Below are 23968 nucleotides of genomic sequence, written 5' to 3'. Positions count from 1 at the left end.
TGGCTGTACCACACAGCATGAGGGACTTTAGTTCCCTGACCAGGGATTGAACCCCTGCTCCCTGCAGTGGAAGCATGGAGTCTTAATCACTAGACCACCATGGAAGGCCCCCAAATATCTATACTTTGACCTTATGGTTGAATTGAGATTATCAGGTATAGAATAACAATTTTGAAAATCATTTCTGATTGAACTTTTGAAGATTTTATTTGACTGTTTTTAATCATTTATAAGCATTGTGTTAAGGAAAGATTTATTCTAAATTGAATCTCATCTTAGTAACTTCCTTTTTCTCTTTAAAACTTTTCAGGGTTTATTTTCCGTTGATATTCTCATGTTTCACAAGATTTTAGGAGTGTGGATCTTTTCTCTGTAATCTTGTTTAGAATTTGGTGGATTCTTTGGATTTTTCATCATTGTAGGAAAAATGTATTCAATTACCTTTGCTTATTTTTCTCTCTCTTTAAAACTCTTGTGATAAAATCATTAGGATTTCTATTAATAGAACTATTTTTCATACTACTTAACTTTGTCTAATGTTTTCATCATTATTATTTTGTACTCTATCCTTGTGGAAACCCATGTTACTACTAAATCTTACTGCTATTTAAAATAAGTGAAAATGGAACTAAATCTATTTTATTACTCAGCATACCCATTTATTAAAAAATATTTTTTGTCACCACATACTTAATTACCAAGAACTTCTCAGTTTTCTAATAACTTTTTCTTTTTCATGGCTAAAGTTATCTGATAATTTTAACTTTTCTGTTTTCACTAAGTTAAGTCCTTCAAGGATTAGTTTTCTGACTTTTAAGTTTGATGCTTATTATGTAATTGGAGGTCCTCAAATATCTTTAGAGTCTTGAAATTTTGTTCATGTCTGTGAGTTTCTAGACACTTTCAAATATTTATAGCAGTGAATGCTGGAGTGTGTTTTTCACTTAGGTATGAACATACAATGTTTGCTCTGGCTATGTGATCCTTATTGGAAATGGGTATGCAAAGAAGCGGGGTGGGTGATATACAGTCAAGGGACCTTCCACTGATGTCTTTGAGTGATTTCTTTCCTTGACTTGTTATTCCTGTTTTCTGTCTACTGTCTACTGACCAGCATCTCCTCTGGAAGTAAGTGGTGTCAGAACTCCTGGTACAAAAAAAGGGCTCTGCGAGGACTAGTGGGATAGCTCTACTCTATTCTAAGATAAGACCAGCTCCCTATTCCTTTCTTTATTTGTCCTGCCCCTTTCTTCAGTCTTCACCTGGGCTTTCCATGGAGTTTTATGAGAAAAAGCTCTAAGAGAGTGCTTCTGTTTCTGCTCATATGATGAGCTGAGATGCTCTCATCATTTGTTGTGATTTTGAATTCCAGTCCTTTGAAACTCTGATAGCTTCAATTTTACTACTAAAATATGGGCATCTCTGAGAAAGTGAATTATTTTCAGTTGAAATTTCCATCAAAACTTATATGTTTATCAATAGTAATGTAACCTTTCATTTAAATATCTATTGACAAGCCAAAGTGCACTGATGATAAAGCAATATTTATTTAAAAGTTCAAAGACTTATTGCATGTTTGGTGATAGCGTGCACTTTGTTTGTTTGTTTTTTTCTTTGCACTTAGTTTTTATAAAGTGTTTAGATTCTAAGCTTTCAGTTGCCCTCACACAAAGCACACCAATGGATCTCTTTGTAGTTCTGGTGATCTGTCTTTCTACTTTGATTTTTCTTTTTCTATGGAATCAGAGGTATGCCAAAGGGAAGCTGCCACCTGGGCCCACACCTCTCCCAATTGTTGGAAATGTTCTCCAGATAAATATTAAGAATGTCAGCGAATCCATAAGCAAGGCAAGTATGATTACTTTTCTTCCAGTTGTTTGTAATGAGTAAATAAGACAGTCCTATGTCTTGTCCCAGACTCCATAGTCCCAGACACCATGTTTGTTAAAAGTGGTTTTAAAGGGGAGTTCCCATTGGACACCTGGACATTATTTTATTTATTTATTTATTCACTGTTATTTATTTTTATTCATTTATTTTAAAAATATTTATTTTTGGCTGTGCTGGGTGTTCATCACTGTGCACAGGCTTTCTCTCATTGTGGCGAGCAGAAACTACACTCTAGTTGCAGTGTGCAGGCTTCTCCTGCCATGACTTCTCTTGTTGCAACAGACAGACTCTGTGGCTCATGGGCTTTAGTAGTTGCTCCTCACAGTCTCCAGAGTGTAGGCTAAGTAGCTGTGGTACTCAGGCTTTTTCTCCGCAGCAAGTGGGGTTTTCCCAGACCAGGGATCAAACCAGCATCCCTTGCATTGTGAGGCAGATTCTTAACCGTTGGATTACCAGGGGAACCCTGTTAATTTATTTTCAATTGAGCTAGAGTTGATTTACAATATTATGTTAGTTTCAAGTGAGAACATAGAAAATTTTATAGATTATGCTCCTTTGAAATTTATTATAAAATATAGGCTGTATTCCCTGTGCTGAACAATTTATCCTTGTAGTTTATTTGTTTTATACATAGCAGCCTATAGTTTTTAATCCCCTACCCCTTATTTCCCCTTCCATTCTTCTTGTTTCTCACTGGTAACCACTAGTTTGTTCTCTATGTATGTGAGCCTGTTTATATTCTGTTCAGTTAATTCATTTAAAAAAAATATTCCACATATAAATGATAACATAGAGTATTTGTCTTTCTCTGTCTGACTTACTTCACTAAGTGTAATGCCCTCCAGATTAGTTTATGTTATTGCAAGTGGCAAAATTTCATTCTCTTTTGTGGTAAAGATGATAAAGAATCTGCCCACAATGTGGGAGACCTGGGTTCGATTTCTGGGTTGAGAAAGATCCCCTGGTGAAAGGAGTGGCTACCCACTTCAGAATTCTTGCCTGGAGAATGCCATGGACAGAGGAGCCTGGTGGGCTACAATCTAGGGGGTTGCAACGACTCGGACAGAGCTTAGTGACTAACACTTTCACTTCACTAGTAGGCAGATCCAAAAATATATGCTATGATACATGTCAAAGAGTATACTGCCTATGTTTTCTTCTAGGAGTTTTATGGTTTCTGGTCTTACATTTAAGTCCTCAACCCTTTTTGAGTTAAGTTTTGTATATAGTATGAGAAAATATTTTCTTTCTGTGTTGTTCAGTCACTGAGTTGTGTCTGACTCTTTGTGACCCACAGACTGCAGAATGCCAGGATACTCTGTCCTCCACTATCTCTTGGGGTTTGCTCAAACTCATGTCCATTGAGGCAGTGATGCTATCTAACCATCTTACCTTCTGCCACCCCCTTCTCCTTTGTCTTCAGTCTTTCCCAGGATCAGGGTCTTTTCCAATGAGTTGGCTCTTCCCACCAGGTTGCCAAAGTATTGGAGCTTCAGCTTGATCAACAGTCCTTCCAATGAATATTCAGGACTGATTTCCTTTAGGATGGACTGGTTGGATTTCCTTGCAGTCCCAGGGACTCTCAAGAGTCTTCTCCAACACCACAGTTCAAAGGCATCAGTTCTTCAGTGTTCAGCCTTCTTTATGGTTCACCTCTCACATCTGTACATGACTACTAGAAAAACCATAGCTTTGAGTAGATGGACCTTTGCCAGCAAAGTGATGTCTCTGTTTTTTGATATGCTGTCTAGGTTTGTCATAGCTTTTCTTCCAAGGAGGAAACACCTTTTAATTTCATGGCTGCAGTCACTGTCCACAGTGATTTTGGAACCCAAGAAAATAAAATCTGTCACTGCTTCTACTTTTCCCCTTCTATTTGCCATGAAATAATGGGACTGGATGCCACGATCTTAGTTTTTTGAATGCTGATTTAAGTCAGCTTTTTCACTCTCCTCTCTCACCCTCATCAACTGATTCTTTAGTTCCTCTTTGTTTTCTCCCATTAGATTGGTATCATCTGCATATCTGAGGTTGTTGATATTTCTGCTGGTAATCTTGATGCCAGCTTGTGATTCATCTAGCCCAGCATTTCATATGATGTACTCTGCATCTAAGTTAAGATATACTCTGCATATAAGCAGGTGACAATATACAGCCTTGTTGTACTGCTTTCCCAATTTTGAACCAGTCAATTGTTCCATTCCAATTCTAACTCTTGCATCTTTACCCGCATATAGGTTTCACAGGAGACAGGTAAAGAGGTCTGGTACTCCCATCTCTTCAAAATTTTTCACAGTTTTTTGTGATCCATACTGGAAAAGGATTTAGTGTAGTCAATGAAGCAGAAGTAGATATTTTTCTGGAATTCCCTTGCTTTCTCCTAGAAGAGGATGAGATGGTTGCATGGCATTACTGACTGAATGGACAAGAGTTTGAGTAAACTCCAGGAGTTAGTGATGGACAGGAAGGCCTGGCATGCTGCAGGCCATGGGGTCACAAAGAGTCGGACATGACTGAGCGACTGAACTGAACAGATCTTGCTTTCTCTATGATCCAATGAATGTTGGTGGTAATTTGATCTCTGGTTCCTCTGCCTTTTCTAAACCCAGCTTTTGCATCTGGAAGGTCTTGATTCATGTACTGCTGAAGCCTATCTAAGATTTTGGGCCTAACCTTACTAGCATGTGAAATATTTTAATTTATTTCTTTATGTGTAGCTGTTTAGTTTTCCTCACACCACTTATTGAAGAAATTACCTTTTTCCCACTGTATATTTTAGTGTCCTTTTTCATGGATTCATTGTTCATATAAGTGTGGGTTTTTTTCTGGGCTATATGTTCTGCTCCATAGACCTGTGTCCATTTTTGTGCCAGTATAATTGTTTTGGTTACTGTAACTTTGTGCTGTAGTCTGACATCAGGGAGTATGATACTTTCAGTTCTGTCCTTTCGTTGGATATCTTTGCCTACTTGAGATCTTTTGTGTTCCCATACAAATTTTAGAATTACTTGATGTATTACTTTGAAAATTACACTTGTATTTTGATAGGATTTGCTTTGAATCTGTTGATTTCCTTGGGTAACATGTAATATGTTCATTTTAACAATATTACCTTACCCTGTCCATGAGCATGTTATGTCTTTCCATCCATTTGTATTGTCTTTTTTTTTTTAAATCAGCATCTTATAGTTTTCCGAGTACATGTCTTTTAATTCTGTGATTAATTAGATTTATTGCTTGGAATTTTATTCTCTTCTGTGTGATGATAAGTGGGATTGTTTTATTAATTTCTCTTTCTGATAGTTTGTTCTTATTTTTTAGAAATGGAACAGATTTCTGTATGTTAATTTTTTTATCCTACAACTTTTCCAAATTCACTGATGAGCTCTAGAAGACTTTTGTTGGGATCTTTAGAATTTGGGACAGCAAGGAGATCCAACCAGTCCATCCTAAAAGAAATCAGTCCTGAGTATTCCTTGAAAGGACTGATGCTGAAGCTCAAACTCCAGTACTTTGGCCACCTGAAGTGAAGAACTGACTCATTTGAAAAGACCTGATGCTGGGAAAGATCGAATGTGGGGGGAGAAGGGGATGACAGAGGATGAGATGGTTGGATGGCATCACTGACTCAATGGATATGAGTTTAAGTAAACTCCAGGAGTTGGTGATGGACAGAGAGTCCTGGCGTGCTGCAGGCTATGGGGTTGCAAAGAGTGAACTGAACTTAGAATTTTGTATGCATAGTATTGTGTTATCTACAAATAAGGACAGTTTTACTTCATTCTTTTCAAATCCTTTTATTTCTCTTTCTTTGACTGCTATGGCTTTGATTTCCAATATGATATTTTGAGTAAAACTGGCAAGAGTGAGCATCTTTGTCTTGTTCTTGATTTTAGAGAAAATGCTTTCAGTTTTTCACTGTCAAGTATGATGATATTAGCTGTGGACTTATTATATACGTGATTTTTAAATTATGTTGAAGTATGTTGCCTCTATACCTACTTTGTGGAGAATTTTTAATCCTAAATGGATATTGGATTTTATAGAAAACTTTTCTACATCTATTGAGTTACCATATGATTTTTATTTATTAATGTGATATATCACATTGATCAAATTGAGAATATTGAACCATACTTTCATCCCTGGGATAAACCCCACTTCTCAATGATGTATGACACCCAGACATGATTTTAGATGGCATACAGCTAAAGGTTGCCAGAATGGAGTGAGATCAATGAGATCATTGTTGAAATTGTCAAAAGTAGGAATTCTCTGTCCATGTTGTGATCTATGTGTCCTTTATAGCATTTATTTTTGGTGAATTCTAATGGCAATGAAATTGCTTTAATTTTTAAAAACTGTATAGTTACAGAGTGACAACCCCAAAATTTTCCTGAAAGAATACATTGATTTGAAATCAAGGAAATAACCAAGTTTCAAGAGATTTCACAGCTTCTGTTGCATTTGCTCAATGAATGAATAACTGTTCTATAGCTCTTTAAATTTTGAAGGAATTATCTGAAATCTGACTTCTCTGGGAAAGGTAGTTATGAGAGCACTGCTCCTGGAAGCTCCTCCTTCTGTGTATCAGACTCTGGTTTTGAAGAGATTGTGTCAGGACCCCAGGTCATACACTTGTTAACTCACAGCCTTGGTCAAATTTTATAAATCTCTCTGAGCTTTAATTTCTATTTCTTTAAAATGTGAATAATAATTATTATGCACAAATATTAATACCTGAGTGTAACAAGTTACTGAGTGCGTATTTTCAGTAGCAGGTGTGTCAGATGCTGGGAATTTTCAAAGTGAAAGAAAGTGAAAATTTTAATCACTCAGTCATGTCTGATTCTTTTGGACCCCATAGACTGTAGCCCACAAGCCAGGCTCCTGTGTCCATGGAATTCTCCAAGCAAGAATACTGGAGTGGGTAGCTCTTCCCTTCTCCAGGGGATCTTCCCAACCCAGGGACTGATCCCAGGTCTCCCACATTGCAGGCAGGTTCTTTAGCTATACGAGCAGTGAATTAAAAAAAAAAAAAGTCAGCAGTATGGAATTTACAGTCTAAATGGTAGGCATGTATTTATGAAACAATCATGCAAATAAGTGTATGATTACAAACCATGTAATAGGAACACAGTAGAAAAAGGTGCAGCAGAAAAAGGTGATGTAGTTTAAAGGATTACAGGTAGGAGGCACAGTCAGTAAGGGTTCTCTGTGGAAGTGAAGTTGGAGCTGAGATCTGAAAAATAATTAGTCATTAACTGGATAAAATACAAATAAATGTTTGTTCCATTTTTTTTTTCAGTCTGGAGCAGACTTAGTTATTGGAATGTCTGAAAGAGGACCAATTTGTTTGTTGCCCAGAGAGTAGGTAAAAGCATGGTGTGAGATGAGATTAGGCAGGTAAGCAGGGACCAGAGTATGTAGATTTTACAAGGATTTTAAGAATATTGGTTTTTAGCATAAGAGCCATAGGATGTCCTTTAACATTTGCTTTGTGAAATGGGTTGCTGTATGGAGAATGAATTAGAAGGTAGCAAAAGGACTCAAACATTGGACAAGTTGAAAGAGTGAAAGTCTATATCATGTAGTACACTAAATAAGCTGCCATGACAGAAAGACCACAATAATGCAGTGACTTAAGGAAGACAGTTTATTTCTGCCTTCCACATAGAAGGCATAGAGTTAAGTGCTGCTGGGCTGCCTCTCCTCCATGAGGTCTTTCAGAGAACCAGATCTCCTCAGTCTTGTAGTTTACCATCCTGTGCTCTAAGGCTGTCACAGAGGGGTCATCTCCATGCTGTCATTTCAATCTATGGATAGGAGGAGAAATGAAAGATGTGTTGTCACCCATTTATGCCAGTGTAGAATTTGTGTACATCCCTTCTGCTTATCTCAGTTCATGAAAACTTACATCATCACACCAGGAAGATGGAAAATGTCTGTGGCTATGTCCTTGTGCATTTTGAAAGCTTAGAGGTCTCTGGTGCTAAAGATGTGAAGAATGGGTGATGGAGGGATGATTATTAGTCTGTATGTGTGAGAGATGGAGCACCTTCCTTTAAACAGAAGAAACATATCATTTATTGTCACTGTATTAAGGAAGGAGCAATTATAGGTTTGGCAGAAAAAAGCTTAATAGAATAATACTAATAGAATTCATACTATGGCCTTTGTCACACAGTAGGAGCTGAATAAAGAGTAACTATTGATGGTGATGATAATAATAACAGTATTCCTAATAATATAATGATAATTACCCTTGTATTAAAGTGATGTCATATTATATTACTGGTTCTAGAAATTGAAATCTTTTATAATGGGTGAATCTTAAGAAGATTGAAAACATTTCCCACATTATCTATATTTTCTTACATTATCTACATTTTCAGTTTTGAAATGCTCACTGTTCTTTCATCTCCTGTTTTCTCCAGCTAGCAGAAGATTATGGTCCTGTGTTCACTCTGTATTTTGGCATGAAGCCCACTGTAGTGTTGCATGGATATGAAGCAGTGAAGCAAGTCCTGATTGATCAGAGTGAGGAATTTTCTGGCAGAGGTAGTTTACCAGTGGCAGACCACATCAACCAGGGATTAGGTATGCTTCTATTAGGGGCATGTGTGGGAATTGTAGGTTGGAAAGAGTCAAATAGGCTAAGGAATTGAGAAATTATAGGTAATAGAGAAGTTTATGAAAGCATCATAAATAAACAGTTTTCTATGGATCATTAATCCATATTTAAAATTAAGAAGATGACACGGTCTGAATGAAACATTAAGTACAGTGAAAGCAAATCTTCTAATCACTTATGTTCTATTAATAAATTATGGCCAGGTAAGAAAATGAGAAAGAGACAGAGGGAAAAAGAAGGGAGGAAAATGACAATAAAGTGTCCTATTTATTGAACATTTTGCTTTCTGGCCTGAATCATGGTTGCTAAGAGGCTAGTTTTGGAAGCTTGCATATTATATACATGGAACCAACAAAGGTTTGGAATATGTAAATTGCATTCAATTTTCTATTCTTCTTAGAAAAAAAGGCACAGCAAATTTTTTTATCCAATAGAATATAACACAAAGCATAAAGCACAAATATGATCTGAAAAGAGGGTCATGGGGAAACACAATAAATATAATTTAGGATATTAAAGAAAATCTTTTGAAATCAAATACTTGTGCTGTCTGTCATCTGTTTTTTAATAGCTAGACCTTAAACTGTCCCATCCTTTGTGGTTCACTGAGTTCTTACAAAAATAATGCCTGAATAGGGTCAGTTCATCCTTTACATTGTTCTTTAAGGTCTTATTAGACAAGCTCCCTATGAGCATTGTCTTTTCCTCTGATCTTGCCCTTGGCTCTGGAAGTCTGACAATGAACTTTCTTGGTACAATGTAAAAAACAGATGACAGAGCAAGTATTTGATTTAAAAAGATTTTCTTTAACATTCTGATTTATATTTATTGGGTTTCCCCATGACCCTCTTATCAGAGCATATTTGTGCTTTATGGTTTGTATTATAGACCTAGCCTAGCCGTGGGGCTGTGAGAAGTGGGGGCAGGCAGCTGCAGGGTAGAACACGGGGAAGACATCCATATTTCTTGGAGGAGATTAGCAAGTAGAAGGAAAATGTCAAAATGGGAAGAGTTATGGCCATGTTCCTTACTTGAGGAATAGATTTTCATGAGCTTCCTTTCAATACATAAGTGCTCTTTATACCCGTCTTAAGAATTGACTCTTTTGTTGTTTCTCCTACAGTTCATTTTCAGTGCACAAATCAGCCCCCAAAACTTAACCTATAACTTGGACTCTGTGGATTGTTAGCTGTGTCACCAAAGAGCAAGCATTTTGCTTCTGTGGTTTTTAGCATCCTCATAAGTAAAATGGAGACAAAACACTTGGTTCTTAGGGTTGCTCTGAATTTTGCAGGAGCTAATGGATAAAGAAGAGTGTAGTAATATGTAACACCAAGAGTCTTGACAGTAAGATACTGGGTTAAAAGAGGAGGAGGCAGGTGATGAAGGGCCCAATAGGAATTCCTGAGGCTGTCACTGCTATATTTAATTCCTGCTTAGGTGTCCTTGTCATTTCCTGGTTTAAAGACTCTCAGCTAGAATTCATGGCAATGGATTATTTTTCTCTGTTTTTGATTTTTGTCCTGATAGGAATTATTTTCAGCAATGGAGACAGATGGAAGCAAACTCGGCGTTTCTCCCTCATGGTTTTGAGGAATATGGGGATGGGGAAGAGGACTATTGAACACAGAATTCAAGAGGAAGCCTTATGTTTGGTGGATGCATTAAAAAAAACCAACGGTGGGTATTTCTTTATGTAATTAACAGTAACTGCTTGGGCAGACTAAATGATTTTACAAGTAGACTATAGAGAGATAATGGCTCAAAATACAACAGAAGTTTACTTTCTGCTCACATGACAGTAGTAAGAGGTGAAGTGGTTGGCATAATGGCCTTTTCAAGCACCTGGTTTCCAGGGCCTTTGATACCTTCAGCACATGGTTGCCTTCCTGTGACACCCAGAGTTCATCTCTTTGAATGGTAGTGGGGGTGAAAGAAAGAATAAAGAAAAGTGCAATACTGTTTTTAATAGGTGAGGTATGGCAGGCATACAAAAGTTCATTCATATTCCATGGGCTGTAACTCAGTCACAAGAGTTGGGAAATGTGCTTATCTGTAAGAGGAGCTGGGAAATGTGCTTAATCCCAATAAGACTGAAATAAAATTAGTGGTTCAGGTATAGATTTTGCACCAAGTCCTTCTCTGTGCATAAGGCTGTATTATAGCTCTCCTTGGGTGTGAAGGGAGGGAGCTGCAGCAGCACACATTTGCTCAGTGTACACGTGTGTGGATGCCCATGTAGGACTGGAAGAGGGGATAGGAGAGAAATGGGTGAGTAGGAGACTTCACAGGGAAGGAGCAAGATCAGGATCATAAGACATAGGTGGTTTTTAACCTCAATATTTCATTTTTAAAGAACATTATTAACTTACTAAGGCTATATTTTAAGTTGTGACTCGGTATTGTGGTTTTTTACCACTGATATATGGTCATCCAGATAGGTTTCTCCCCCTTGTATTTTGCTGCTACTGGTATAAAAAATGCAATAATTACAGATATATGGGTGATTCTGGTTTCTTCTTTTGAGTAAGTTTCTCAAGTAGACTGTCATTGAATATCATGTGGACTTTTGGTGCATATTACCTATGAATGGGTGGGAGATTTCACAGAAGCAGTGATAAGAACACAAGGTTCATCTAAATAGATTGTTCTCTACTCTTATGTTAAAATTTAACATATTAAATAGATATGTTTGCATGTTCTTTTATCATTACCATTTTTTATTATCATTATCATTATTAATAGTATAGTAGTCTATTATTTTGCAGGTACCATAGTTTATTAAACCAAGCTTTATTTATTTGTCCAGATAGATTGTTTTCAACACTTTGTCGCTAATAATATAAAAAAACATATTAATCATTGAATATTTCTGATTGCTTTCTAGAAAAAAATTTCTGAAATGGAATTAGTAAATCAATGAATATTGAAATTTGATACATATTACTTGTAAGTGGTTTTGTCCACCTGATTTGTATTTCAAGCAGCAATTATCGTTAGCTGATAGTTTTCCCATAATTAATATAGCCTTCTCTCAACTTCCTCACTGATGACCTCCCAGACTCTGCTTGATTCCACCTAACCATGGAGACCTCATACTCATGGGGTAGCCCAGTTTGACTGCAGAGTTCCAGAGAATAGCAAGGAGAGATAAGAAAGCCTTCTTTAGTGAATAATGCAAAGAAATGGAGGAAAAAAATTGAATGGGAAAGACTAGAGATCTCTTCAAGAAAATTAGAGATACCAACGGAACATTTCATGAAAGATGTGCACAATAAAACAGAAATGGTATGGACCTAACAGAAGCAGAAGATATTAAGAAGAGGTGGAAAGAATACACAGAAGAACTACACAAAAAATATCTTCAAGACCCAGATAATCACGATGGTGTGTTCACTCACCTAGAGCCAGACATCCTGGAACGTGAAGTCAAGTGGGACTTAGGAAGCATCACTATGAACAAAGCTAGTGGAGGTGATGGAATTCCAGCCGAACTATTTCAAATCCTAAAAGATGATGCTGTGAAAGTGCTGCACTCAATATGCCAGCAAGTTAGGAAAACTCAGCAGTGGCCTTAGGACTGGAAAAGGTCAGTTTTCATTCCAATCCCTAAGAAAGGCAATGCCAAAGAATGTTCAAGCTACCACACAATTGCACATATCTCACATGCTAGCTTTGTTGATAGTGATGCTTCCTAAGGCCCATTTGACTTCACATTCCAGGATGTCTGGCTCTAGGTGAGTGTGTATGAACAAAGCTAGTGGAGGTGATGGAATTTCAGTTGAGCTATTTCAAATCCTGAAAGATGATGCTGTGAAAGAGCTGCACTCAATATGTCAGCAAACTTGGAAAACTCAGCAGTGGCCACAGGACTTGACAAAGTCAGTTTTCATTCCAATCTCAAAGAAAGGCAATGCCACAGAATGCACAAATTACCACACAATTGCACTCATCTCATACACTAGTAAAGTAATGCTCAGAATTCTCCAAGACAGGCTTCAGCAATACATAAACCATGAACTTCCAGATGTTCAAGCTGGTTTTAGAAAAGGCAGAGGAACCAGAGATCAAATTGCCAACATCTGCTGGATCATCAAAAAGCAAGAGAATTCCAGAAAAACTATCTGTTTCTAGTTAAAAAAAAAAAAAATCTATTTCTGCTTTATTGACTAAGCCAAAGCCTTTGACTGTGTGGATCACAATAAATGTGGAAAATTCTGAGAGAGATGGGAATACCAGACTACCTGACCTGCCTCTTGAGAAATCTGTATGCAGGTCAGGAAGCAACAGTTAGAACTGGACATGGAACAACAGACTGGTTCCAAATAGGGAAAGGAGTACATCAAGGCTGTATATTGTCACCCTGCTTATTTAACTTATATGCAGAGTACATCATGAGAAATGATGGGCTGGAGGACTCATAAGCTGGAATCAAGATTGCTGGGAGAAATATCAGTAACCTCAGATATGCAGATGACACCACCCTTATGTCAGAAAGTGAAGAAGAACTAAAGAGCCTCTTCATGAAAGTGAAAGAGGAGAGTGAAAAAGTTGGCTTAAAGCTCAGCATTCAGAAAACTGAGATTATGGGATCTGGTCCCATCACTTCATGGGAAATAGATGGGGAAACAGTGGAAACAGTGTCAGACTTCATTTTTTTTGGCTCCAACATCACTGCAGATGGTGATTGCAGCCATGAAATTAAAAGATGCTTACTCCTTGAAAGGACAGTTATGACCAACCTAGACAACATATTAAAAAGCAGAGACATTACTTTGACAACAAAGGTCCGTCTAGTCAAGGCTATGGTTTTTCCACTAGTCATGAATGGATGTGAGAGTTGGACTATAAAGAAAGCTGAGCACTGAAGAATTGATATTTTTGAACTGTCGTGTTGGAGAAGACTCTTGAGAGTCCCTTGTACTGCAAGGAGATCCAAGCAGTCAATCCCAAGGAAATCAGTCCTTAATATTCATTGAACAGACTGATGCTGAAGCTGAAACTCCAGTACTTCGGCCACGTGATGTGAAGAACTGACTCTCTGGAAAAGACCCTGATGCTGGGAAAGATTGAAGGCAGGAGTAGAAGGGGACGACAGAGGATGAGATGGTTGGATGGCATCACCGACTCAATGGACATGAGTTTGAGCAAGCTCCGGAAGTTGGTGATGGACAGCAAAGCCTGGTGTGCTGCAGTCATGGGGTTGCAAAGAGTCAGACATGAATAATCGACTGAACAGAACTGAACTGAGTTTGTCACTGGTTAACTGACTGTTGGAAGTTTATTTCACATGTTATGCAGAACCTTTTCCCTTGTAACTTCTACTTTTTAATCCCTGCTAGACTTTTTCCTTTTGGAGTATAGTGTTGTGGTAGTAATGAGGCAGAGGCAGGATGGACCTCCCATCCAAAATTTAGTTTAGCTGTTGAGGTTGGTAGTGATACACACATGTCAATAGGATATGAAAAGGTCTATTACACACATAATGAGGCTTTCTGTGGAGGGTAGGTGGCTAGAAACCAGATCCAAAAATGGCTTGAGAGAGCACAGGAAGGATGCAGGTTTGAGATTTTTATGGTCTTTTGGGGATAGATTGGGCATGAAGGTTCTCAGTGAAAAACCAGACCTTATGTGCTTTAAATTTTGTTCTTGTTGCAAAGAAGTATCACTTGAGCTTTCTTTAAAGTCACCTAGTCCAGATGTCAGTAGAAGAAGAAAAGACGAGGCTTACAAATTGTCATCAGTCGAACAGGAATAAAGCTAGCCATATTCTTTATTTTGGTTGGGAAGCCTGTTTCTAATACTATAACATATTTTTAAAATATCTGAATGTAACTCCAATTTCTGTCACTGTTCTTTTCTTCTACAGAGAAAGCACACTCAAATTTTTTCCTTTTTTAAAAAAATTATTTGTTTTTAGTTGAAGGGTAACTGCTTTACAATATCATGTTGGTTTCTGCCATACATCAACATGAATCAGTCATAGATATACATATGTCCTCTCCCTCTTGAATCTCCCTTCTACCTCTCACCCCTTTCTACCCCTCTAGGTTGTCACTCTGGTTTGAGGTCCCTGATTCATATAGCAAATTCCCTTTGGTATCTATTTTACATATGTTAGTGTATATGTTTCCATGCTACTCTCTCCATTCATCCCACTTTCTCCTTCCTCCCACCCACCTGTGTCCATAAGTCTGTTCTCTATGTCTGCATCTCCATTTCTATCCTGCAAATAGTTTAATCAGTGCTGTCTTTCTAGATACATATATATGAGTTAATATACAACAGTTGTTTTTCTCTTTCTGACTTATTTCACTCTGTGTAATAAGCTCTAGATTTGTCCATCTCATTAGAACTGACTCAAATGCACTCCTTTTAATGTCTGAGTAATATTTGTTGTATATATGTACCACAGCTTCTTTATCCATTCATCTATTGATGGACATCTAGGTTGCTCTCATGTCCTAGCTATTGCATATAGTGCTTCAGTGAACACTGGGGTACATGTGTCTTTTTCAATTTTGGTTTTCCCAGGATAATGCCTAGTAGTGGGATTGCTGGGTCATAAGGCAATTTTATTCCTAGTTTTTAAAGGAATCTCCATACTGTCTTCCATAGAGGCTGTATCAGTTTACATTCCTACCAACTGTGCAGGAGCGTTTCCCTTTTCTCCACATCCTCTCCAGCATTTATTGTTTGTGGAGTTTTGATGATGACCATTTTGACCAGTCCATTTTTTTCAACTGCATTTTTGAAATATTATTTCAAATCTCCCCAGTCTCTTGATTTTCTTATGATATTGCTGTTTCCTGTAGGCATGATGAGGAAGTATCGACAGTAAAGGCTAAATCTGGCAACATTAAAGACATTTTAAAATAACCTTTTTCTTGTGAATTACGTTGTGGCTGTTATTTGGAGAATGGCATAAATAGGAGAACACTTGGAGGGAAAACAAATAAATCACACTGGATTAGATAATTTTGCTTGGGAAAACACAATACATTTTATTTTAGGCATATTGAATAGTGATGATTGCATGTCCAGGTTGTTCCTATAAATAAAAAAAAAATCTTGGAAGTCAACCCTTCTTACTTACTTTAAACAGTACATGTAAGATTTATACTAGAATATTTTCTAATGTTTATATTGACTTTTTAGGATCTCCTTGTGATCCTACTTTACTTCTGAGCTGTGCTCCCTGCAATGTGATCTGCTCCATTATTTTCCGGAATCGTTTTGAGTACAGTGATGAGAAATTGCTAACTTTGATAAAATATTTTAATGAAAATGCAAGGCTTGTAAGCACCCCCTGGATAGAGGTAAGGTCAAGATTCTTTTTAAATGGGAAACAGTTTTCTAGCTAATTGATTGCTCATCCTTCCACATCCCTTTGTGTTCTATCAAAATGGATAATGTTTATCAAACTATCACCTGTGACTGATTAGTGAGTTATCAATTCAATTTAGCTAACGAATTGAATTTTAAAATGTAAAATATAGTAATAAAAAGAAAAATATAATATTGTAGTGTACTAATTATAGCAAAAGTTTTTTTCAGAAACCTTTTTAACCCCCTGATTTGTATATCTATAGATAAACAGAGTGGCATATAACATATGTTTTTTATGATAGTATATGTCAGGAAAAGTTACTAACATCCTTTATAACTAAAATTCTATGTGTAATGTAAGGTTATGATGTTTTCCACTTGGTAAGGACCATAGAGGATAAATATTCTATTCCTCATTTTTTGGAACATAAAAATTCACCCAGAGATATTAAATATGTTTTCCAAAGCAGCCTAACCAAGAAAAAGAATGAACTAGACTTAGAAGCTAGATTTCTCAACTCTTATAGCTAGTTTGATACAAGCCACCAGCCTTAATAAATTTCTTCAGTGTCTAGTAAAGGTATTAAGTCATGAAGGTACTATTTAAAAAGGAGCCAATAACTTCTAGGATTAGAAATAGCCAGGTGAATAAGGGTAACATGTATACTTCTCAGGGCTTTCCAGGTGGTGCTAGCAGTAAAAAAGGCATCTGCCAATGCAGGAGGTGTAAGAGATGCAGGTTCCATCCCTGAGTGAGGAAGATTTCCTGGAAGAGGGCTTGGCAACCCACTCCAGTATTCTTGCCTGGGAAATCACATGGACAGAGGAGCCTGGCAGGCTACAGTCCATAGGGTCACAAAAAGTTGAACATGACTGAAGAGATTTAACACATATTTCTCAGGGTACAAAATACCTAAATAAAAATAAGCTACATAATTTAGGCATTAACTTAATATTTCTGGTGCATTTATTCATTACTAAAAAAGGGTGTGAATATTAATAGACATAAAGGTAATTGTTGATCATAATATAATAATAGTATGAGACTTTAACACACCATTTACACTAATGAACAAATCATGCAGATCTAAACTTAATAAGGAAAAATTGGTGTTAAGCAAGACATTAGATCAGATTTATACAGAACATTCCATCCAAATGCAGTCAAATTCACATTCTCTTCAAGTGTACACAAAACGTTCTCCAGGATAGATTGTGTTATGTCATAAAACAAATTAATTATGTCAATGAATTCAAGAAATTGAAATCATATCAAGCATCTCTTCTAACCACAACTGTGTGAAACTAGAAATCAATCACAAGAAAAAAAAAACTGGAAAAAATACAAACATGTGGGGACTGAATAAGGATCAATAAGGAAATCAAAGAGGAAATGAAAATATTTTGAGATAATTGAAAATGGAAATACAACATTTTAAAATCTTTGTGACAAACAAAAACAGTTCTAAGAGGGAGGGAGTTTTTTTAGCAAACAGGCCTACCACCCCAGGAAACGAAAAAAAATCTCAAAAAACAATCTGACCTTACATATAAAATAACTAGAAAAAGAAGAACAAACAATGCCCAAAGTTAGTAGAAGGAAGGAAATAATAAAGGTCAGAGATTAAATAAATGAAACATTAACTACAGACAATAGAAAAGAGCGATGAAACTAACAGCTGGTTTTTGAAAAGCTAAACAAGAATTGATAAACCTTAGCCAGACTCATCAAGATAAAAAGAGAGACAATCCAAATAGATAAAATCAGAAAGAGAAAAGCATTACAACTGATATCACAACACTTCAAAGGATCATTATCACCACTATGAACAATTACATACCAATGAACTGGATACCTAGAAAAAAAAGTGTGCATTCACAGAAACACATAACATACTAAGACTAAATCAGGAAGACACAGAAAATCTAATCAGACTGATCATTAATAATCAAATTAAATTAATTATCAAAACACCTCCATCATTGAAAGTATAGGACCAGATAGCCTCACAGGTGAATTATATAAAAAATTTAGAGACGAGTTAATACATATCTTTCTCAAACTTTTGCAAACAAATTGAAGAGAAAGGAACACTTCCTCAAAAATTCTCAATAAAATATTTGCAAACAGAATTCACCAGTACATTAAAAGGGCCATAAACCAAATGATTGTGAAGTGAAAGTCGCTGAGTCGCATCTGACTCTTTGGAACCCCCATGGACTATACAATCCATGGAATTTTCCAGGCTAGAATACCGCAGTGGGTAGCCGTTCTCTTCTCCAGGAGATCTTCCCAACCCAGGGGTCAGACCCAGGTCTCCTGCATTGCAGGTGGATTCTTTACCAGCTGAGCCACAGGGGAAGCCCAAGAATACTGGAGTGGGTAGCCTATCCCTTCTTCATCGGATTTTCCTGACCCAGGAATCGAACAAGGGTCTCCTGCATTGCAGGCAGATTCTTTACCAGCTGAGCTATCAGGAAAGCCCAAACCATGATTAAATTAAATTTACTCCAGTGATGCAAGGGTGGTTCCATATCTGCAAATCATTCAATATGATACATTAAATTAACAAAATGAAGGAAAAAAATCTATGATTGCACATTATGTTAAAAAAGACTAAAAAATTCAACCTCCATTTATGACAGAAGCTCTTCATGAGTGAGTATTGAAGGAATACACCTCAAAATGTAATAAAGGCCATAATGACAAGCCCATAGCTAACATCATACTCAACAGTGGAAATCTGAAAAGATTTTTTAAGATCAGGAAAAAGACAAGGATGCCAGTGAAACAAAATGGTTACCTATTAAATGGGAAAAGACATTTCCAAACAATATATTTGACAAGGGGTTAATATAAAAAGTTCACACAGAAAACATACAATTCAAAATCAAAAACAAAAAAGCAAACTCAAAATAAATAAAAGTGTCTAGAGGACTTGAATAGACATTTTTCCAAAGAGGATATATAGATGTCCAATAAGCATATGAAAATATATTCATCATCACAAGTCATCAGGGAAATCAAAACCACAATGAGATATCACCTCATACCAGTCAGAATAGCTCTTGTCAAAAAGAAATAACAAGTGTTGGGGAGAATGTGGAGAAAAGGAAACCCTCATGAACTGTTGGTGGGAATGTAAATTGGTGCAGGCACTATGGAAAACAATATGCAAGCTCATCAAAAAATTAAAAATAGAACTAACTTACAATTCAGCAATTCCAGTCCTGGGTATTTATCCAAAGGAAATAAAAACACTAATTTGAAAATGTATATGTACCCCTATGTTCATTGTACCTTTGTTTACAATAGTCAAGATATAGAAGCAAACTTAGTATCTGTCAAAGAATGAACGGATAAGGAAAATATGGTTTGTATATATACAATGGAAATTTATTCAGCCATATAACAGATTGAATAGTGCTGTTTATGGATGGGCCTAGAAGACATTATGCTAAAGGGAAAATGTCAGGCAGAGAAAGACAAATACCATATGATTTACTTCATATTTGGAATTTAAAAATGAAAACAAACAAAACAAAACAGAGACTTATAGACCCAGAGAATAAACTAGTGGTCACTTGAGGGGAGGGAATGTGGGCATGAATGAAATAGATGAAGGAGATTAAGAAGTCTGAACTTCTGGTTATAAAATAAAGTCACAGGGATATAATATACAGCACAAAGAATAGTCAATAACATTTCAATAGCTGTATGATGACAGAGGATTCCTAAACTAACCATGGTGAAAAATTTGTGATGTATATAAATGTCAAATCACAATTTTGTACACCTGAAACTAATAAAAAAATATTGCATGTCAGCTATACTTTCATAAAAACTATAACAAAAAGGGTGTGATCCCTGCACACTTTTTAGGTGACCCTCTGTAGACATGCGTGTAGGATAAACTGGAGGGAACACTGGGTTCTACCTCTATAACTAGTTTTGTGTCTTAAACTGGTTGACTAATCTTTCTGAATCTCAGTACCCTCATTTGAAAAGATGGTAGTATGATCCTGAATTTCTTTAGAGAGTTATGGTTAGAAATGAATTTGAATGGTTTTGAAATTAGTTGGTAACCTGTGCATGCTGTTACTCCAGCCAGTTTATCAGTTCCCTCTCAATCTCAAATGTATTCTAGTGCAAGATGCATGTCTTCTTCATCTTAATCTACTCACTTTTCACTTTCATGCATTGGAGAAGGAAATGGCAACCCACTCCAGTGTTCTTGCCTGGAGAATCCCAGGGACGGTGGAGCCTGGTGGGCTGCCATCTATGGGGTCGCACAGAGTTGGACATGACTGAAGTGACTTAGCAGCAGCAGCTACTCATTTTATAGTGATGTGTTTGATCCATAATATAGGCCCGTAAAAGTTTGCTGAATAAATTAATGAATGATTCTTTCATCTTTCAGCTCTTCAATGCTTTCCCTTCTTTACTACATTATTTCCCAGGAAGTCATAATACAGTATTTAAAAACATGACTGAGCAAAGAAAGTTTATTTTGGAGAAAATAAAGAAACACCAAGAATCCCTGGACCTCAATAACCCTCAAGATTTTATTGATTACTTTCTGATTAAAATGGAAAAGGTAAAATGGAACCCAGATTTCCTCTTTCATCTTTGTGGGTGGAGTGATGTGACACGTGGAATAGCTTTGTTCTTCTCAGTGAAATTGGTTTATTAGAACAAATGCTCCTTCTTAAAGATGTGTTCACTGCTTGCACATACAAGAATGAAGATTGCTTGTGCAAACCATACTGGATGTCTTGAGCTATTTATAAATTGTCACTGAAAATGATTTGGAAGTTTTTATATTTACCATGTTAAAGTTTGTTCTTTATTTGGGGACAGGTTGAAGCACTCACACACAGACAAATAGGCACATTCAAGATTACTGATAGAGAACATATTCTTTTTCATCATGTAAATTCCATGAATGGATGATGTAACAAATGAGAGAAAGCAGGAATTGATGGGAATCTAGAAAGGCTTACTGTTGGAAAAATAGTAGGAAACAGCTGAGGTAGGTTTTGAGAAAACTTTGGCTTAGATTAGCAGAGATGACAAAATTGGTTCAGGGTATGATAAGTGCAGTGATGAAGTGTGTGGAATTTTTAGAGATTATCTTGATTGTAACTGAGAAACTGTCATGGGTGTAATGACTGATGATTTTGGGAATAGTGTTTCAGTTTTAGGGTAGATGATTCTGAATACTTGAGTGAGAACTTCAGATGAAATAATAGATGAAATAAACAATAGATGCTTGAATTGACAGTGAGTAGCAGTGATGACTTGATAAGAGTCAAGTTAGAAATTACTGAAGAACTGATTTGCTCTAGTGAGTATCAAAAGTGAAGAATCAGAAAGGACTTGGAAGTTTAACTCTGTTTTAACTGAAGTAATTCTAACAAACTCATCTAACTTTATCTTCATCTATAATACTCTCTAATGTTTGGCTTAATTTGTCAAATAAGTAAATTTTTTAAAATTATGATGTTATCTGGAATTATTTTATGTTATTTATAAGGTTATTTATAAGGTTCTTTTATTTATCTTTGCTAGGAAAAACATAATAAACATTCTGAATTTACCATGGACAACTTGATAACCACTGTATGGGACGTGTTTAGCGCTGGAACAGAGACAACAAGCCTCACTCTGAGATATGGGCTTCTGCTCCTGTTGAAGCACCCAGAGGTCACAGGTAGGATCACAGATGATGGATAGGATGAAATTCTGGGTAGAAACTGGTAGGCAACATTGATGACTATTCCATTCTTCATCTGCCAAGATATTGTACGAGAAGAAAAATTCATCACAAGTAGATCTTCCTATAATTGAATAAATTAAATTCAAATTAAAGTAAAACTCATAATGAAATATTTAATCAGCAGCAGAGGTTTCAAGGGCTGAGGTCACTGTTGTTTTCTGTGGCAGAGTATCATTGATCTGTATCATGTCAAATGTAGTAAAGAGAGTTACCCTAGGATCTGGAAAGCATTAGCCTTCCTCTTTCTCTAAAAGGGCATTACTTGATAAAGCCTTCTAAGTCCACATAAATATATTTTTGTCAAAAGGTAATTCTACTCAAATGCATTTGTAGCGAAAGGATTGATTCAGCAAAATCACAATCCTTTGTCAAAAAGATTCACTCTAAAAGAGTTATAGACAAATTAAAAATTCTTTTAAATTATATCCTTTTGGGCAAACAAATTATCCAATGTAACCATGATTAAGAAGCTAAAAAAATGTCTTTATCACTTGACCTAAATTCTGATTCCTATCTTGCCAGCTAAAGTTCAGGAAGAAATTGACCGTGTGATTGGCAGAAACCGAAGCCCCTGCATGCAGGACAGGAGCCACATGCCCTACACGGATGCTGTGGTGCACGAGATCCAGAGATACATTGACCTTGTCCCCAGCAATCTGCCCCATGCAGCAACTCAGGATGTTAAGTTCAGAGACTACCTCATTCCCAAGGTATTTCATCTATACTCAAGACTCCTGAAAGTGAAAGCCTGTCAGTCATGTCCGACTCTGCGACCCCACGGACTACACAATCCATGGAATTCTCCAGGCCATTATACTGGAGTGGTAGCCTTTCCCTTCTCCAGGAGATCTTCCCAACCCAGAGACTGAACGCAGGTCTCCCGCATCGTAGACAGATTCTTTACCGTCTGAACCACGAGGAAGCCAGTAGACAAGCACTGCATAATTCTACTGCTGTGATAGTTGATAACCTAAGTGTCTTAAAGTGGCTCAGCTGGTAAAGAATCTTCCCGCAGTGCAGAAGACCTGGGTTTGATCCCTGGGTTGGGAAGATCTCCTGGAGGAGGCATGGCAACCCACTCCAGTATTCTTGCCTGGGAAATCCCTATGGACAGAGGAGCCTGGTGAGCTACAGTCCATGGGATCACAAAGAGTTGGACACAGCTGGGTGACTAAGCATGCACACAAGTGTTTACAGGTACTAACTACACAGTCATGTCATACATTTTACCCTCTGACCACATGCTCCTTTCCTTTTTGTTTGTTAATACAATTTAATAAATATAATAGTGCTTAGGCTTCCACAGGGTTTTCAGTACATTGATAACTCCACACTCTGCCTGTTCATTAGCCCTCTCTTCTGTCTACTTCCTTATTTGCCAGTGTATGTTTTACTATTATGAGCACTTAACCAGTATCCTCTATTCTCATATGTCTCACACCATGCTGCCCCCACCTGAGTATCTATCAGATACTTAGTCACCTTCCTAACTATCTGTTTCACTTACTTATCCAAAATCCAATGCAACAGTCTTCTGCCTTTCTGCCTGTGCTTGAGCTAATGACTCCTTCTGAAAAATACCATACAGCCCAGCAGGTTGGTATTATCATCACCAACCTTAAGTGAATCCTGAATCTTATACAACATTCTTGCTTGGTAACCCAACTCAACTTGCTCCAACAAGCATGACATGGGCTTTCAGCCCTGAATTCTTCCCTTCCAGTTCTCTGCTGAGGACTTCTCCCCAAGTGAGTTAGTCTTCCACAAAGAAACTAAGCGCCATTGTAGGAAACTCCCTCAACTCCTGTCCACAAGGTTTACAAATTTAGCTACATCCACACCCTTTGTTTTCTCTTTCATTTTGTTGTAGAAGAAGGGCTCTCTTTTTATCTAAAGTAAATCTTTCTGCCTGTCTCATGGATCCCTTTCCTGTCACATTTTCAGGAATCATTTCTTCTTTTTTCTCTGTTTTCTCTCTCTCCTTGCTGGCTCCTTTCTATTAGCATTTGAACATATTCAATCCTTTTGCATTTAAAAATTTTTTTTTCCCAAATCCTGATCCCTTCTGTTCAGTAAAATTGGTGAGAGTGGTCATCCTCGTCTTATTCCTGATGTTAGAGGAAAAGCTTTCCCCTTTTCACTGTTGAATATGATATTGGCTGTGGGGTTGTTACATACAGCCAGTACTAAGCTGAGATATGTTCCCTCCATACCCACTTGGTTCAGAGTTTTTTTTAAAAATCATGAATTAATGTTGACTTTCATAGATGCTTTTTCTGACTCTCTTGAGATGGTCATATGATTTTTATCCCTCATTTTGTTAGTGAGTTGTACC

The 23968-nt window shown here is 36.9% G+C and overlaps 2 protein-coding genes across 5 annotated transcripts in view; one reads left to right on the top strand and one right to left on the bottom strand.

Moving 5' to 3' along the window:
• Window positions 1–1680: 1680 nt before the first annotated feature.
• Window positions 1681–23968, top strand: part of LOC133070274 (cytochrome P450 2C31) — a 35660-nt gene continuing 13372 nt past the window's right edge. Inside the window, exons 1-7 of one of the 3 annotated variants that reach the window (XM_061162236.1) lie at window positions 1681–1848; window positions 8328–8490; window positions 10055–10204; window positions 15683–15843; window positions 20275–20451; window positions 21426–21567; window positions 22156–22343. In XM_061162236.1, the coding sequence (XP_061018219.1) occupies window positions 1681–1848; window positions 8328–8490; window positions 10055–10204; window positions 15683–15843; window positions 20275–20451; window positions 21426–21567; window positions 22156–22343 (1149 nt within the window). Of the gene's footprint in view, window positions 1853–8327; window positions 8491–10054; window positions 10205–15682; window positions 15844–20274; window positions 20452–21425; window positions 21568–22155; window positions 22344–23968 lie in introns of all 3 variants that reach the window. The other 2 variants (XM_061162237.1, XM_061162238.1) reach the window with 2 other exon arrangements.
• Window positions 21514–23968, bottom strand: part of LOC133070273 (cytochrome P450 2C18-like) — a 94896-nt gene continuing 92441 nt past the window's right edge. Inside the window, exon 10 of one of the 2 annotated variants that reach the window (XR_009696118.1) lies at window positions 21514–21646. The gene's annotated coding sequence lies outside the window, so the exon portion shown is untranslated. Of the gene's footprint in view, window positions 21695–23968 lie in introns of both variants that reach the window. The other variant, XR_009696116.1, reaches the window with a different exon arrangement.

The sequence above is a fragment of the Dama dama genome, chromosome 15 (assembly GCF_033118175.1).
Source record: "Dama dama isolate Ldn47 chromosome 15, ASM3311817v1, whole genome shotgun sequence".
Lineage (NCBI taxonomy): Eukaryota > Metazoa > Chordata > Mammalia > Artiodactyla > Cervidae > Dama > Dama dama.
This window is presented reverse-complemented; position numbering and strand designations above follow the sequence as displayed.